This window comes from Bos indicus, chromosome 3 (assembly GCF_029378745.1).
Source record: "Bos indicus isolate NIAB-ARS_2022 breed Sahiwal x Tharparkar chromosome 3, NIAB-ARS_B.indTharparkar_mat_pri_1.0, whole genome shotgun sequence".
Taxonomy (NCBI): Eukaryota; Metazoa; Chordata; class Mammalia; order Artiodactyla; family Bovidae; genus Bos; species Bos indicus.
This window is the reverse complement of record NC_091762.1, coordinates 50,647,143-50,663,170: the sequence shown is the minus strand read 5'-3', so window position 1 is coordinate 50,663,170 and position 16,028 is coordinate 50,647,143. Positions and strand designations below refer to the sequence as shown.

The 16,028-nt window shown below is 34.4% G+C and overlaps 1 protein-coding gene across 9 annotated transcripts in view; it reads left to right on the top strand.

The window, feature by feature from the left end:
- The window catches only part of CCDC18 (coiled-coil domain containing 18), a 173,212-nt gene that overhangs the window by 41,665 nt on the left and 115,519 nt on the right, over window positions 1-16,028 (top strand). For all 9 annotated transcript variants that reach the window (XM_070786090.1, XM_070786089.1, XM_070786084.1 and 6 more), the window contains 4 exons: window positions 249-406; window positions 10,789-11,009; window positions 12,106-12,216; window positions 15,681-15,812. In XM_070786090.1, the coding sequence (XP_070642191.1) occupies window positions 249-406; window positions 10,789-11,009; window positions 12,106-12,216; window positions 15,681-15,812 (622 nt within the window). The remainder of the gene's footprint in view (window positions 1-248; window positions 407-10,788; window positions 11,010-12,105; window positions 12,217-15,680; window positions 15,813-16,028) is intronic.

Sequence of the window (16,028 nt, the reverse complement as noted above, 5' to 3'; positions counted from 1 at the left end):
CAGAGTCGGACACAACTGAAGCGACTTAGCAGCAGCAGCAGCAGCAGGGTGGGTACTATCCAGTTTCTGAAGTAACTGAACCTGTTTACAATGTATTCAGTGGTTTGTAAGATTTTCTGTATCCTGGCCAATAGTTGACTAATATCAGAGTTTTAATTAAAATTTTTTTAATTTGAAAGGGAAAAATGGGATGTGATATTTTTACAGAATCTTTCTAATGCTTTTTGGTTCATTTTCTTTTGTGCCAGGATTAAACTTGCAATAAAAGAGGCAGAAATTCAGAAGCTTCAGGCAAACCTGACTGCAAATCAGTTATCTCACAATCTTACTGCTTGTAATGACTACCAAGAAGGTCGCAAATTAAACAGTTTAGAAATAGAACCTGTAAAACTAGGTAATCAAGTAGGTATGTTCAATTCTTTTAATAAATTATAATTAGAGTTCTTTATGATGGTTTTTTTTTAATGGCTGGATCACAGTGTCATGTGTACTTTTTGTTGTTTTTGCATGTGGGGTCTGTTGGTTTCTATTATCAAACATACCTGATAATCTGTTAGTACTACTTAGTGTTGATAAGACAGTAAAAAATTGTTTCAAAATTATTAAATGTTGCATCATTCTTTAAAAATACACTTTTTTAAAGTAAGATTTCCTTACATTTTATGATGCATCCATCTAAAATATGAAATTCAGTACATTTTGTCAAAGGTTTGTTTTTTCATATGTATATACCCTTGTTACCATCACACAGTTAAGACATACAGTAGTCCCTGCCTATCCTTCCAGGATATGTTCTAAGACCTCCAGTGAATGCCTGAAACTACAGATGGTACTGACCCCTATATACTACGAAGTTTTTTCCTGTACATACAAATGATAAAGTTTAGTTTGTCAATTAGGTACAGTAAGAGGTTAACAACAATAACTAACAATAAAATAGAATAATTATAACAGTGTACTATAATAAAAGTTATAGGAATGTGGTCTCTCTGTCTTTCCCTCTATTGTACACTTTTTTTTTCTTTTTTTCTTTTTTATTTTATTTTTAAACTTTACAATATTGTATTAGTTTTGCCAAATATCGAAATGAATCCACCACAGGTATACCTGTGTTCCCCATCCTGAACCCTCCTCCCTCCTATTATACACTTTTAAATGGCTTTTTCATCTTCACACGTTGTGGCTGTAACTTTTGCAGTTTGACCTATGATAGCAAAATTAGCACAAATTTCTTTTTCACAATTTCGTGGACAGAAGATTCTTACTATAGATCTTAGCACCCTCAGCATATAACTTTTTTCTTTCCTTATTAAATCTAGAACTTTCACCTTTTCACTGAAGCATATTACAGCTTCTTTTTGGAATATTTGGATTTCTAGCATTACTACTCTTGGACTTCAGGACCATTATTAAGTAAAATAAGTATTACTTGAACATATGCGCCATGATACTGCAACAGTTGATTTGATAACCTAGTTGACCACTAAGTGTCTAAAAGGCACAATACCAGGATAAAGGGATTATTATATACGTCTTTGGCAATTTGGAGCTGGATGACAAGGGACAGTGTAAGACGTTATCACACCTCTCAGAATACCACACAGTTTAAAACTTAGGAATTGTTTATTTCTGGAATTTTCCATGTATTATAGCCAAGCCTTACTTAACAGCAGGTAACTGAAACCTCAGAATGTGAAACTGAGGATAAAAGAGGACTGCTGTATAATATTTCCTTCAGGTTCCATATATTCCTTCCCAGTTACTTTGGGCTTAATGTTCTCTTCTTTTCAAAATTTTCTTAAAGTGAAAGCTTAGATTATTGACTTAAAATTTTCCTTTTCAAAAGTATTTAAGGGTATAATCTTACTTTTAGGCACTACTTCAGCTGTATCTTCAGCTAATTAAAATTAGCTGTATAACTTACTTTTAGGTAATGTTTACATTTTATTCAGTTTACATTTTATTCATGTCTTATAATATCTTACATTTTATTATGTCTTATAATATCTTCTATGTGTGTTTATTTCCAAATATTTAGTCATTTTCCAGATATCTCTGTTATTAGTGGTGGACATTAGGTTGTTTTCATTAAACAAATGAATTCATGAAAGAACCTGATTTAAATTTTTTAAATGTTTTTTGAAGCTCAGTTTATTGGCCAGCGTATGATCTCTCTTGATGAATATTCCTGATTCACTTGAAAAAATTCTGTATTCTGTAATTATTGGGTGAAATTTTTTTTGCAGTTCTTTTGAGATATAGTTGACATATAGCACTGTGTATAGCTGCTGCTGCTACTGCTGCTAAGTCACTTCAGTCATGTCCGACTATGTGCGACCCCATAGATGGAAGCCCACCAGGCTCCCCCGTCCCTGGGATTCTCCAGGCAAGAACGCTGGAGTAGGTTGGCATTTCCTTCTCCAATGCATGAAAGTGAAAAGTGAAAGTGAAAGTTAAGTCGTGTCCAACTCTTAGCGACCCCATGGACTGCAGCCTACCAGGCTCCTCCATCCATGGGATTTTTTTTCCAGGCAAGACTACCGGAATGGGGTGCCATTGCCTTCTCCTACTGTGTATAGCATAATGACTTAATTTACATATATTATGAAATGATCACAGTAAATTGGTTAACATACATCATCTTGTAAATATACCAAAAAATAAAAAGGAGAATGTCTTAAGATCTACTCTGTTAACAACTTTCTAATATACAACAGTATAACCTATTGTCATTGTATTGTACATTAGGACCAGCTTTTATTTTTAACATACTTGGTTCTTAACCAGTAATTAACATGAAGAAACCACTGTATAGAAGAAAACTTGAAGTATTTGTAATACCATTAAGTATCCTATATACAAACCTCCAAGCTGCAAACTTTGAAAGATGCGAGCATGCATTCACATGTCCAACCACATAAATTAGTTCACATGTCTGGCATACATTGTCACATGTGTGCATCCTCTACAAGTGGCTGTGCTTTTGTGTCCTTTACATTGTAGAGTACAGTATCTTTCTTTCAAGCCCAAGATGTCCAGTTCAGTACAGTTCAGTTCAGTCGCTCAGTCATGTCCGACTCTTTGCTACCCCATGAATTGCAGCACGCCAGGGCTCCCTGTCCATCACCAACTCCCGGAGTTCACTCAGACTCACGTCCATTGAGTCAGTGATGCCATCCAACCATCTCAAACTCTGTCGTCCCCTTCTCCTCCTGCCCCCAATCCCTCCCAGCATCAGTCTTTTCCAATGAGCCAACTCTTCACATGAGGTGGCCAAAGTACTGGAGTTTCAGCTTCAGCATTATTCCTTCCAAAGAACACCCAGACTGATCTTTAGAATGGATTGGTTGGATCTCCTTGCAGTCCAAGGGACTCTCAAGAGTCTTCTCCAACACCACAGTTCAAAAGCATCAATTCTTCGGTGCTCAGCTTTCTTCACAGTCCAACTCTCACATCCATACATGACCACTGGAAAAATCATAGCCTTGACTAGACGGACCTTTGTTGGCAAAGTAATGTCTCTGCTTTCTAATATGCTATCTAGGTTGGTCATAACTTTCCTTCCAAGCAGTAAGCATCTTTTAATTTCATGGCTGTGATCACCATCTGCAGTGATTTTGGAGCCCCAAAAAATAAAGTCTGACACTGTTTCCCCATCTATTTTCCATGAAATGATGGGACCAGATGCCATGATCTTAGTTTTCTGAGTGTCCAGAAGCAAGCATAAAAGCAGTGGTGATGTAGCTGGTACTGCTAACAGGTACCAGCTGTTATACTGTACCACTGTACTTTCCAAAGTACTGTACTGTGTTTTAAAATGTTTATTTACTTTTTTTTTTTTTAAGTATTTGTGTGAAAAATAGCTGATCACAGCTGCCTTTGTTGGACTTATGGATGTGCTCTCAGAATGGAACTCATTTATATATAGGGGACTTACTGTAATAGCAGATCAGTTGAATTCCTTATATGTGAATATATAGATTATTAAGTAGTCTTTTTAAGACTCTCTTCATTTTATTTATTTATTTGTTGCTTTTAAAAATTTGAACATTGGCCCTTTCTTCTTTCTTCCTTCCTTTTTTTTTTTCTGTCTTTATTGTAAATACAGTAAATGTAATTGACCTACAACATTATGTTAGTTCAAGCTGTAAAACATAATGATTGGACATTACAAAATCACCATGGTAAGTCTAGTTACCATTTGATGCCATACAATGTTACTAGGATATTATTGACTGTATTGTCCATACTGTACCTTTTATCTCCATGATTCATTTGTTTTGTAACCGAGTTTGTGCCTCTTAGTCTCTCTTACCTATTTCACTTATCTTCTTCCCCTTCCCCCTTCCCAACTGCAACCACCAGGTGGTTCTCTGTATGTATGAGTCTGTTTCTGTTTTGTTATGTTTGTTCATTTGTTTTGTTTTTTAGATTCCATATGTAAATTTTATATGAATGAAATAATACAATATTTGTTTTTCCTCTGTCTAGCTTATTTTACTTATCATAATACCCTCTATATCAATCCATGCTGTTGCAAATAATCAGGATTTCACTCTGTTTTATGACTAATATTCTATTTTATAAATACATTCTGTATATACACCTTCTTGATCCATTTACCAATTGATGGACACTTAGGTTGCTACTATATCTGGGCTGTTGTAAAATAGGCTGCAATGAATATAGGAGTACAGATATATTTTCTAACTAGTATTTTATTTTCTTCAGAAGCATACCCAAAAGTGTAATTACTGGGTCGTATGGTGGTTTTAAAGATTAAAAAAGGTACCCCCATACTGTTTTCAACAGTGTCTGCCAATTTATACTCTCTCTAGTAGTGCACTAAAAGTGCATTTCTCTCCACATTCTTGTTGTTCCACATTCAGTTGTTATTTGTTGTGTTTTTGATAATACCCATTCTGATAGGTTTGAGGTAGTTCATTGTGGTTTTGATTGTGTTTCCCTGATGATAAGTATTGTTGAGCATCTTTTCATGTACCTGTTGGCATCTGTATGTGTTCTTTGGAAAAATGTCTATTCATGTCCTCTGCCTGTATTTAAAATCAGGTTGTTTTAGTGATACTGAGCTGTGTGAGTTCTTTGTATATTTTGGATTATTAACCCCTTATCAAATTATATCATTTGCAAATATCTCCTCCTATACAGTAGGATGTCTCATTTTGTTGATAATTTCATTCATTGTGCAAAAACATTTTAGTTTGATGTAGTCCTACTTGTTTATTATTGCTCTTGTTTTCCTTGCCTGAGGAGACTAGACCCCAAAAATATTGCTAAGACTAATGTCAGAAAGCTTACTGCCTGTGTTTTCTTGTAGAAATACTATGATTTCAGATCTTATCTTTGTCTTTACTCCATTGTGAGTTTATTGTTGTATGTGGTTTAAGAAAGTAGCCCATTTAGATTCTTTTGCATATCTCTGTCCATTTATTAGAGGGGCTGTCTTTTTCCCATTGTATATTCTCTCTTCTTTGCCATAGATTAATTGAACATAAAGTGTGAATTTATTTCTGGGCTGTCTACTTTGTTCCATTGAACTGTGTGTCTAGTTTTGTGCCAGTGCCATACCATTTTGATTACTATAGATCTGTAGAATAGTTTAAAATCATAGAGCATGATACTCTGAGCTTTGTTCTTCTTTCTTTAGACTGTTTTGGCTGTTTGGGATTTTTTGTGTTTCCATACAGATTTTCTTTCAGATAATATCCAGAAGTGGAATTGCTAGATCTTATGGTAGTTCTGTTTTTAATTTTTTGAGGAACTGCCATACTGTTCTTCATAGTTACTGTGCCAATTTACATTCCCACCAGCAGTATACAGGGTTCATTTTTCTCAACATCCTCACCAATAGTTGTTATATCTCATCTTTTTTATACAGCCTTTCTAACAGCTGTCAAGTGATAGCTCACTGTGAGTTTTTTTTGTAATTTTTTAATTTAATTTAATCTTTTTCCCATTCTTATTCAAATTATCTTTCTATTTAGGATATTACAGAATATTGAGTAGAATTCCTTGTGCTATATAGTAGGTCCTTGTTGGCTATCTTTTTTTTTTTTAATTGAAACATAATAGTTAATTTACAATGTATCAATCTCTGCTGTAGGCAAAGTGACTCAGTTATACACAAATATACATTCTTTTTTATATTCTTTTTCATTATGGTTTATCACAAGATAAACTATACTGAATATAGTTTCCTGTACTATTCAAATTAGAATCTTTTTGTTATGTTATTGTAGTTTTGATTTAGATTTTCATGATGCTTAGTGTTGTTTGTACCTATTGGCCATTGGTGTCTTCTCTGGAAAAATGTCTGTTCAGATTCTCTGCCTTTATTTTTGGTGTTGAGTTGTGATTTTTTAAATATGTTCAGACTATTAACCTCTTATCAGATAAATGATTTTAAAATATTTTCTCCCATTCCATAAGTTGACTTTTCATTTTGTTGATGATTTCCTTTGCTATATAGGAACTTTTTAGTTTGATATAGTCCTGCTTATTTGGTTTTGCTTTTGATGTAAAATGCAAAAAAAAAGAAAAATCACCAAAAGACAGTCACTGCTGAGACTGATGTCTAATAGCTGACAGTCTATGTTGTTGTTTTTTTTCTAGGAATTTTATACTTCATGTCTTATGTTCACAGTTCATGTCTTTAATCCATTTTTAGGTTAATTTTTGTGTATGGTGTAAGATAGTTGTCGAGTTTCATTCTTGTTGCTGTCCAGTTTTCCTGACACTGTTTATTGAAGAGACTATCCTTTCCCTGTGAAGTATTCTTCACTCCTTTGTTGTAAATGAATTGACCATTATTTATGATCTTTCTGTTTTTGTCCCATTGATCTATGTGTCTGTTTTTATGCCAGTGTTATACTTTTTTGATTCCTATAGCTTTGTCACATAGTTTGAAACCAGCTAGTATAATGCCTTCAGTTTTGTTCTTTCTCTTTTGTAGTTCCATATAAATTTTAGGCTTGTTTATTCAATTTCTGTGAAAAATACCTTTGGAATTTTTATAGGGGTTGAATTGAATCAGTAGATCACTTCTGGTAATATAAATATTTTCACAATGTTAATTCTTCTAATCCATGAGGATGAAATGTCTTCATTTATTTGTCTTCAATTTCTTTCATCAGTGTCTTATAGTTTTCAGTATACAGATCTTTTACCTATTTGGTTATATTTATTCCTAACTATTTAATTCTTTTTGACTCAATTGTAAATGGGATTATTCTCTAATTTCTCTTTCTGGTTGTTGTTCACTTGCTCAGTCATGTCCAACTCTGTGACCCAGTGGACTGCAGCACACCAGACTGTCCTTCGCTATCTCCTGGGGTTTACTGAAATTTGTGTCATATTGAGTCAATGATGCCATCCAATCATCTTATCCTCCATCTTCCCCTTCTCCTCCTGCCCTCAGTTTTTCCCAGCATCAGAGTCTTTTCCAATAAGTCAGCTCTTCACATCAGGTGGCCAAAGTATTGAAGCTTGAGCATCAGTCCTTCCAGTTAATATTCAGGGTTGATTTTCTCCAGGATTGACTGGTTTGATCTCCTTGCAGTCCAAGAGACTCTCAAGAGTCTTCTCCAGCACTGCAAAGCATCAATTCTGTGGTGCTCAGCCTTCAAATAGAAGGGGAAAAGGTGGAAGTAGTGACAGATTTCCTCTTTTTGGGCTCCAAAATCACTGTGGGTGGTGACTGCAGCCATGAAATCAGAAGATGATTGCCTCTTTGCTGGAAAGCAATGACAAACCTAGACAGAGCAGAGACTTTACTCTGCTGACAAAGGTCTGTGTAGTCAAGGCTATGGTCTTCCCAGTGGTCACATATGGTCATGAGAGCTGGACCATAAAGAAGGTAGAACGCCAAAGAATTGATGCCTTTGAACTGTGCTGGAGAAGACTCCTGATGAAAGTCCCTTGGACAGCAAGAGATCAAACCAGTCAATTTTAAGGGAAATCAACCCTGAATATTCACTGGAAGGACTGATGCTGAAGCTGAAACTCCAATACTTTGGCCACCTGATGTGAAGAACCAACTGATTGGAAAAGACCCTGATGCTGGGAAAGATTGAAGGCAGCAGGAGGAAAGGGCGTCAGAGGATGATGGCTGGAAGGCATCACTGATGCAATGAACATGAACTTGGGCAAACTCTGGGAGATGATGAGGGATAGGGAGGCCTGGCGTATTGCAGTCCATGGGGTTGGGAAGAGTCGGTCACGACTGGGTGACTGAACAATAACAACAACAGCCTTTATGGTCCATCTCACATCTGTACATGACTACTGTGAAAACCATAGCTTTGACTATATGGACCTTTGTTGGCAAAGTGATGTCTCTGCCTTTTAATACGCTGTCTAGGTTTGCCATAGCTTTTCTTCCAAGGAGCAAGCGTCTTTTGATTTCATGTCTGCAGTCACTATCTGCAGTGATTTTGGAGACCAAGAAAATAAAGTCTATCACTGTTTCCATTGTTTCCCCATCTATTTGCCATGAAGTGATGGGACTGGTTGAAGTAGTTCGAGTGTGTTGAAGAGAAGAGAAATTACTTTGCCAACAAAGGTTCGTCTAGTCAAAGCTATGGTTTTTCCAGTAGTCATGTTTGGATGTGAGAGTTGGACTATAATGAAAGCTGAGCATTGAAGAATTGATGCTTTTGAACTGTGGTGTTGGAGAAGACTCTTGAGAGTCCCTTGGACTTCAAGATCAAACCAGTCAATTCTAAAGGAAATCAGTCCTGAATATTCATTGGAAAGACTGATGCTGAAGCTGAAACTCCAATACTTTGGCCACCTGATGTGAAGAACTGACTCATTAGAAAAGACCCTGATGCTGGGAAAGATTGAAGGCAGGAGGAGAAGGGGATAACAGAGGATGAGATGGTTGGATGGCATCACCGACTTGATGGATGTGAGTTTGAGCAAGCTTCAGGAGTTGGTGATGGACAGGGAAGCCTGGCTTGCTGCAGTCCATGGGGTTGCAAAGAGTCGGACATGACTGAGTGAACTGAATGGACCGGATGCCATGATCTTCATTTTTTGAATGTTGAGTTTTAAGCCAGCTTTTTCACTCTCCTTTATCACCTTCAATAGGCTCCTTAGTTCCTCTTCACTTTCTGCCATTAGAGAGTGGTATCATCGCATATCTGAGGTTATTGATATTTCTCCTGGCAACCTTGATTCCAGCCTGAGCTTCATCCAGCCCGGCTTTTGCATCATGTACTCTGCATATAAGTTAAATAAGCAGAGTGACAACATAGAGCCTTGATGTATAGTTTGTTATAGTTCATAGTTTATTCAGAATTAAGATTTTTCCGCTTGAAGTAAAATATAGAAACTTTGTAAGACTATAGGTCTCTTTACCATTCCTATTTTATGTTGTAATTATCCAATGTATTATAGCAACATATGTTGAAAACCTCACTAGGCAATACTATTTTTTCTTTCCTCTGTTCATAATTCGATAGTTATCACTCTGGCTTTTTGTTGATTAGTGTTTGCCTGGGAAGACTTCTTCCATCCTTAAAAGGATGTATCTTTGTATATGAGTGTGTTTCTGATAGAATACATATGATTGATTCTTACTTTTGTAACTAGTCATTCTTTCACCCTTTTTGGAATGTGTTGGTTACTTATATTTGATGTTATCATTGATCTTTTTGGGTTTAAATCTACCATCTTGTTATTTGTTTGCTTTTTATTCTGTTGGGTTTTGTTCATTTTTCTTGCCTTCTTTTGAATGAATTTCTGTACTTCATTTTTTTAATGCATTCTATTAAGTAATTAATTATACCTCTTTTTTTTTTTTAGTGGTTGCCCTAGGGGTTAACATATGTATCTTTAACCTGTCATATGCCACCTTCAAATACAATGGACTGCTAGCAGAAATGATGGTAGAGAAGATTAGATATCTTAAGTGATTAGAAGGAATATAGTCGAGAATGATGGAATCAGCAGAGGGAATTCTAATTAGAGGTTGTGATAATATATGTTATATATTCTCTAATAAAGAACAGAGTCAATAATAGATTGTTTAGAAAGTGAATTATTAGGGATATGGAGAATTGATGGGAAATGGTATTTACGCAACCCTTGAAGGCATAGTTTCTCTACTTGTTTACACATCTGTGTATTCTCATGCAGTCATCTACATTGTGCATCTACTTTAAAGCACCCCTGAAAGCTTGTTTACCTTTCAGTCGGCAATAGTGTATACCTTTATAATGGAGAAAAGGTGTATGCCAACAACTACCTCTGATAACCCTCAGTAGTTTTAAAGAGCATTACTGAATTCTTATCATTTGGCTAGGGAATATGAAGACTTCAGTGTTGGGGTTTTCAGTTTGCATCTGTATACAGTATATCAAAATGATCAAGTTAGCCAAATAAATTTATGATAAATTTTGGTTTAAGGAGATAAGACAATGTTTTTATGTTTTGTTTTGTTTTCAAATAATGATTTATATTCAAACAGTGGGGTTTTTAAAGATGGAGAAGGGCTCTTTGTGGTACAAAAAGATAGTCCTTATGTTATGAAGTGATAATCTAGAAAAGTAAATTGAGTCAGAACTTATTCCTACTTTATATATTTAATAATAGAAAGTACCTTGCTTACCATGTTTCTTAATTATATTTTCTTTAATTTATGTTTCATCCACTTTAGTATTCTTTAGATCAGAAAGTAAATATGATTAAATCTTTCAACACTGAAATGAGATTTTATTCTTTAAGTTTTACAGAGAACAGTTTTCCTTTTATGTTTATTAACAGAAAGTTTAAAAGATCAAAATCAGCATACTATGAACAAGCAATATGAAAGAGAAAGGCAAAGACTTGCTTCTGGAATAGAAGAATTACGTGATAAGTTGATGCAAATAGAAGCTGAGAATTCTGATCTGAAGGTTAACATGGCTCACAGAACTAGTCAGTTTCAACTCATTCAAGAGGAGCTGCTAGAGAAAGCTTCAAACTCTAGCAAACTTGAAAGTGAAGTAAGCTTAAATTAGCTATATGTACTAAATTTTGAGAGAAGAAAAAAATGTTGTATGGTTTTGTAAAAATTGTTTGTTAAAGATGAGATTTATACACTTAAAAAAATGGTATCCTATAAGTTATAACTTCTTTTTAAATTATATTTGGAAACTTTTGGGTTTTAATATATGTTAAAAGTAGGAAAACAGTGGCTAAATTTGGTGAGGCTTAAACTGTACTCCTTTCTATTATTTCTTTCAAGTATAAGTTAATATGGCTAATACATATTTACAAGTAAAAAATTTGGATTATGTAATTGGAAAAAAACAGGTAGTAATAGAGGATTTCGTATTTGAGCAAATAGTAGAACCACCTGGAAAGCTTGTTAAACATGCAGGTTTTGGGTCCTATTCCAGTGATTCTGATTCAGTAGGTATGGAGTAATGCTAAGGAATCTGCATTTTTAAACAGCTGCATGTAAATTTGATGCAGCTATCTTTGGATTATATCCTGAAAAGGGGATACTGTATGTTTTATGAATATCTGATCTTCATTTCCACTGAGGACAGAACAAGAATGCCTTAATAGGTAATTGTGTACTAGGACCACACGTGTATATGCTATAGTCACCCTTCAAATCACAGGTTGCCGGTCTTTGAGGGCACTTTTTAAATGTCTGATTTCCCTTCTTAAAGTCTATAGCCAAGACTAGGGATAAGACCTGTGGGATAGGAACTTATGTTAATTACAGAAAAGAGAGTCAGTTGATAATTACAGCCATCATCTTACTTGGAAAAGTGTCAGGTACTAAGCTTAATAACTTTTTAAATTAAAATATTAGCACAGTCTTGTTTAAAATACAGAAAGGGACAAAAAAGAAAATAAAACATTGGTAATTCTACCAGTAGAAATACTGCTGTTAACATTTTATTGTACTAATTTCAGTCTTTAACAGCTACTTTTACAAAATGGGTTGGGTGTGGTCCTGTTTGAACATAGGCATCTGAATTAATGGAATAGGATGTGTCATATTCTGCTCTTCCCCTCACTGTTTTTCTTCTGAATTGTCATTCATATTTTTAAAATAATTTTAAATTTATTTCAATGTGTTTTCAGATGACAAAGAAATGTTCTCAACTTTTAACTTTAGAGAAACAGCTAGAAGAAAAAATAGTTGCTTATTCCTCCATTGCTGCAAAAAATGCAGAACTGGAACAGGAACTTATGGTACAAATTACCTTTTTTTGCTACAAATTTACTGTGTCTTTAAGGAACTTAATTTGTAACAACATGTTTGTTTTAGTATAATTATTCTAAAATATACCATGTAGGAAAGTATAAATTTTATCAGATTCTTTCAGTTTTTAGTTCTGTATTTTTAAGTTAATATGGAAAGTTCTTATCTAAAGTTGCTTTTTTTTTTTTTTTCAGTAGCAACATTTTTATTGAAGTACAGTTGATTTACAATGCTGTGTTTGTTTCAGGTGTACAGCAAAGTGATTCAGCTTTATATATATATATAGTTATATAGTTATATATAGTTATATATATATAGTTATACATACATATTATTTTTCAGATTATTTTCCATTATAGATTATTACAAGGCTTTGAATATAATTGCTTGTGCTATACAGTAAGCCCTTGCTGTTAATTTATTTTATATAGAGTGGTATGTCTCTTAATTTTTTTATTTTTTATTTTTTATTTTATTATTATTTTTTTTAATTTTTATTTTATTTTATTTATTTTTTTTATAATTAATTTTATTTTATTTTTAAACTTTACATAATTGTATTAGTTTTGCCAAATATCAAAATGAGTCCATCACGGGTATACATGTGCTCCCCATCCTGAACCCTCCTCCCTCCTCCCTCCCCATACCATCCCTCTGGGTCATCCCAGTGCACTAGCCCCAAGCATCCAGTATCGTGCATTGAACCTGGACTGGCATCTCATTTCATACATGATATTTTACATGTTTCAATGCCATTCTCCCAAATCTTCCCACCCTCTCCCTCTCCCACAGAGTCCATAAGACTGTTCCATACATCAGCGTCTCTTTTGCTGTCTCGTACACAGGGTTATTGTTATCATCTGTCTAAATTCCATATATATGCGTTAGTATACTGTATTGGTGTTTTTCTTTCTGGCTTACTTCACTCTGTATAATAGGCTCCAGTTTCATCCACCTCATTAGAACTGATTCAAATGAATTCTTTTTAATGGCTGAGTAATACTCCGTTGTGTATATGTACCGCAGCTTTCTTATCCATTCATCTGCTGATGGACATCTAGGTTGCTTCCATGTCCTGGCTGTTATAAACAGTGCTGCGATGAACATTGGGGTACACGTGTCTCTTTCCCTTCTGGTTTCCTCAGTGTGTATGCCCAGCAGTGGGATTGCTGGATCATAAGGCAGTTCTATTTCCAGTTTTTTAAGGAATCTCCACACTGTTCTCCATAGTGGCTGTACTAGTTTGCATTCCCACCAACAGTGTAAGAGGGTTCCCTTTTCTCCACACCCTCTCCAACATTTATTATTTGTAGACTTTTGGATCGCAGCCATTCTGACTGGTGTGAAATGGTACCTCATAGTGGTCTTGATTTGCATTTCTCTGATAAGGAGTGATGTTGAGCATCTTTTCATGTGTTTGTTAGCCATCTGTATGTCTTCTTTGGAGAAATGTCTATTTAGTTCTTTGGCCAAAATTCTAACAATCAGAATCCAACAACACATTAAAAAGATCATACACCATGACCAAGTGGGCTTTATCCCAGGGATGCAAGGATTCTTCAATATCCGCAAATCAATCAATGTAATACACCACATTAACAAATTGAAAAATAAAAACCATATGATTATCTCAATAGATGCAGAGAAAGCCTTTGACAAAATTCAACACCCATTTATGATAAAAACTCTCCAGAAAGCAGGAATAGAAGGAACATACCTCAACACAATAAAAGCTATGTATGACAAACCCACAGCAAACATTATCCTCAATGGTGAAAAATTGAAAGCATTTCCTCTAAAGTCAGGAACAAGACAAGGGTGCCCACTTTCACCATTACTATTCAACATAGTTTTGGAAGTTTTGGCCACAGCAATCAGAGCAGAAAAAGAAATAAAAGGAATCCAAATTGGAAAAGAAGAAGTAAAACTCTCACTGTTTGCAGATGACATGATCCTCTACATAGAAAACCCTAAAGACTCCACCAGAAAATTACTAGAACTAATCAATGACTATAGTAAAGTTGCAAGATATAAAACCAACACACAGAAATCCCTTGCATTCCTATACACTAATAATGAGAAAACAGAAAGAGAAATTAAGGAAACAATTCCATTCACCGTTGTGACGAAAAGAATAAAATACTTAGCAATATATCTGCCTAAAGAAAACTAAAGACCTATATATAGAAAACTATAAAACACTGGTGAAAGAAATCAAAGAGGACACTAATAGATGGAGAAATATACCATGTTCATGGATTGGAAGAATCAATATAGTGAAAATGAGTATACTACCCAAAGCAATTTATAGATTCAATGCAATCCCTATCAAGCTACCAACAGTATTCTTCACAGAGCTAGAACAAATAATTTCACAATTTGTATGGAAATACAAAAAACCTCGAATAGCCAAAGCAATCTTGAGAAAGAAGAATGGAACTGGAGGAATCAACCTACCTGACTTCAGGCTCTACTACAAAGCCACAGTTATCAAGACAGTATGGTACTGGCACAAAGACAGAAATATAGATCAATGGAACAAAATAGAAAGCCCAGAGATAAATCCACGCACATATGGACACCTTATCTTTGACAAAGGAGGCAAGTATACACAATGGATTAAAGACAATCTCTTTAACAAATGGTGCTGGGAAATCTGGTCAACCACTTGTAAAAGAATGAAACTAGACCACTTTCTAACACCATACACAAAAATAAACTCAAAATGGATTAAAGATCTAAACATAAGACCAGAAACTATAAAACTCCTAGAGGAGAACATAGGCAAAACACTCTCTGACATACATCACAGCAGGATCCTCTATGACTCACCTCCCAGAATATCGGAAATAAAAGCAAAAATAAACAAATGGGACCTAATTAACCTTAAAAGCTTCTGCACATCAAAGGAAACTATCAGCAAGGTGAAAAGACAGTCTTCAGAATGGGAGAAAATAATAGCAAATGAAGCAACTGACAAACAACTAATCTCAAAAATATACAAGCAACTCCTCCAGCTCAACTCCAGAAAAATAAATGACCCAATCAAAAAATGGGCCAAAGAACTAAATAGACATTTCTCCAAAGAAGACATACAGATGGCTAACAAACACATGAAAAGATGCTCAACATCACTCACTATTTTTAATTTAGTAGAATTGAAGGAACTGGTAATAGTTCTTTGATGTTTCACAAATTTTTAAATAGTTTGATCTTATCATTTTGATACAGTTTTTAAAATAACCACTTTGTCTTTTTTTATAACTATTGAAATATTCTTTTTTTTATTGTTTTTTTATTGAAATATTCTTAAAGCTTGACATTGACTATTGTGATTCTTTAAAGAATAGAGTATAATAAATTTTATGCTTTACTAATATACTTTTTTTCTAATGTACTTTTATGAAAAACTAGTTCTTAATTATGTTCTTTTAAAGTGTTTTTGTATTTCTAGGAAAAGAATGAAAAGATTAGGAGCCTGGAAACCAATATAAATACAGAGCATGAGAAAATTTGTTTAGCTTTTGAAAAGGCAAAGAAAATTCATCTTGACCAGCATAAAGAGATGGAAAAGCAGATTGAAAGAGTAAGATATTAATTATGTTTTTCTAAGTAAATGTAATGTATATTTAGAATATGAAATCTGAAAATCTTAAACATTACTAACTTAGCTTTTTTTATTTAAATATATTAGGAAACAAGACAGAAAAGTTAGTAGTAAGTACTATAATTAGAATCCATTACTTCTATATCATTTTACAGTGCTTTCTCCTTTGGTACTCCTGCCATTTGTTTCAGTCAT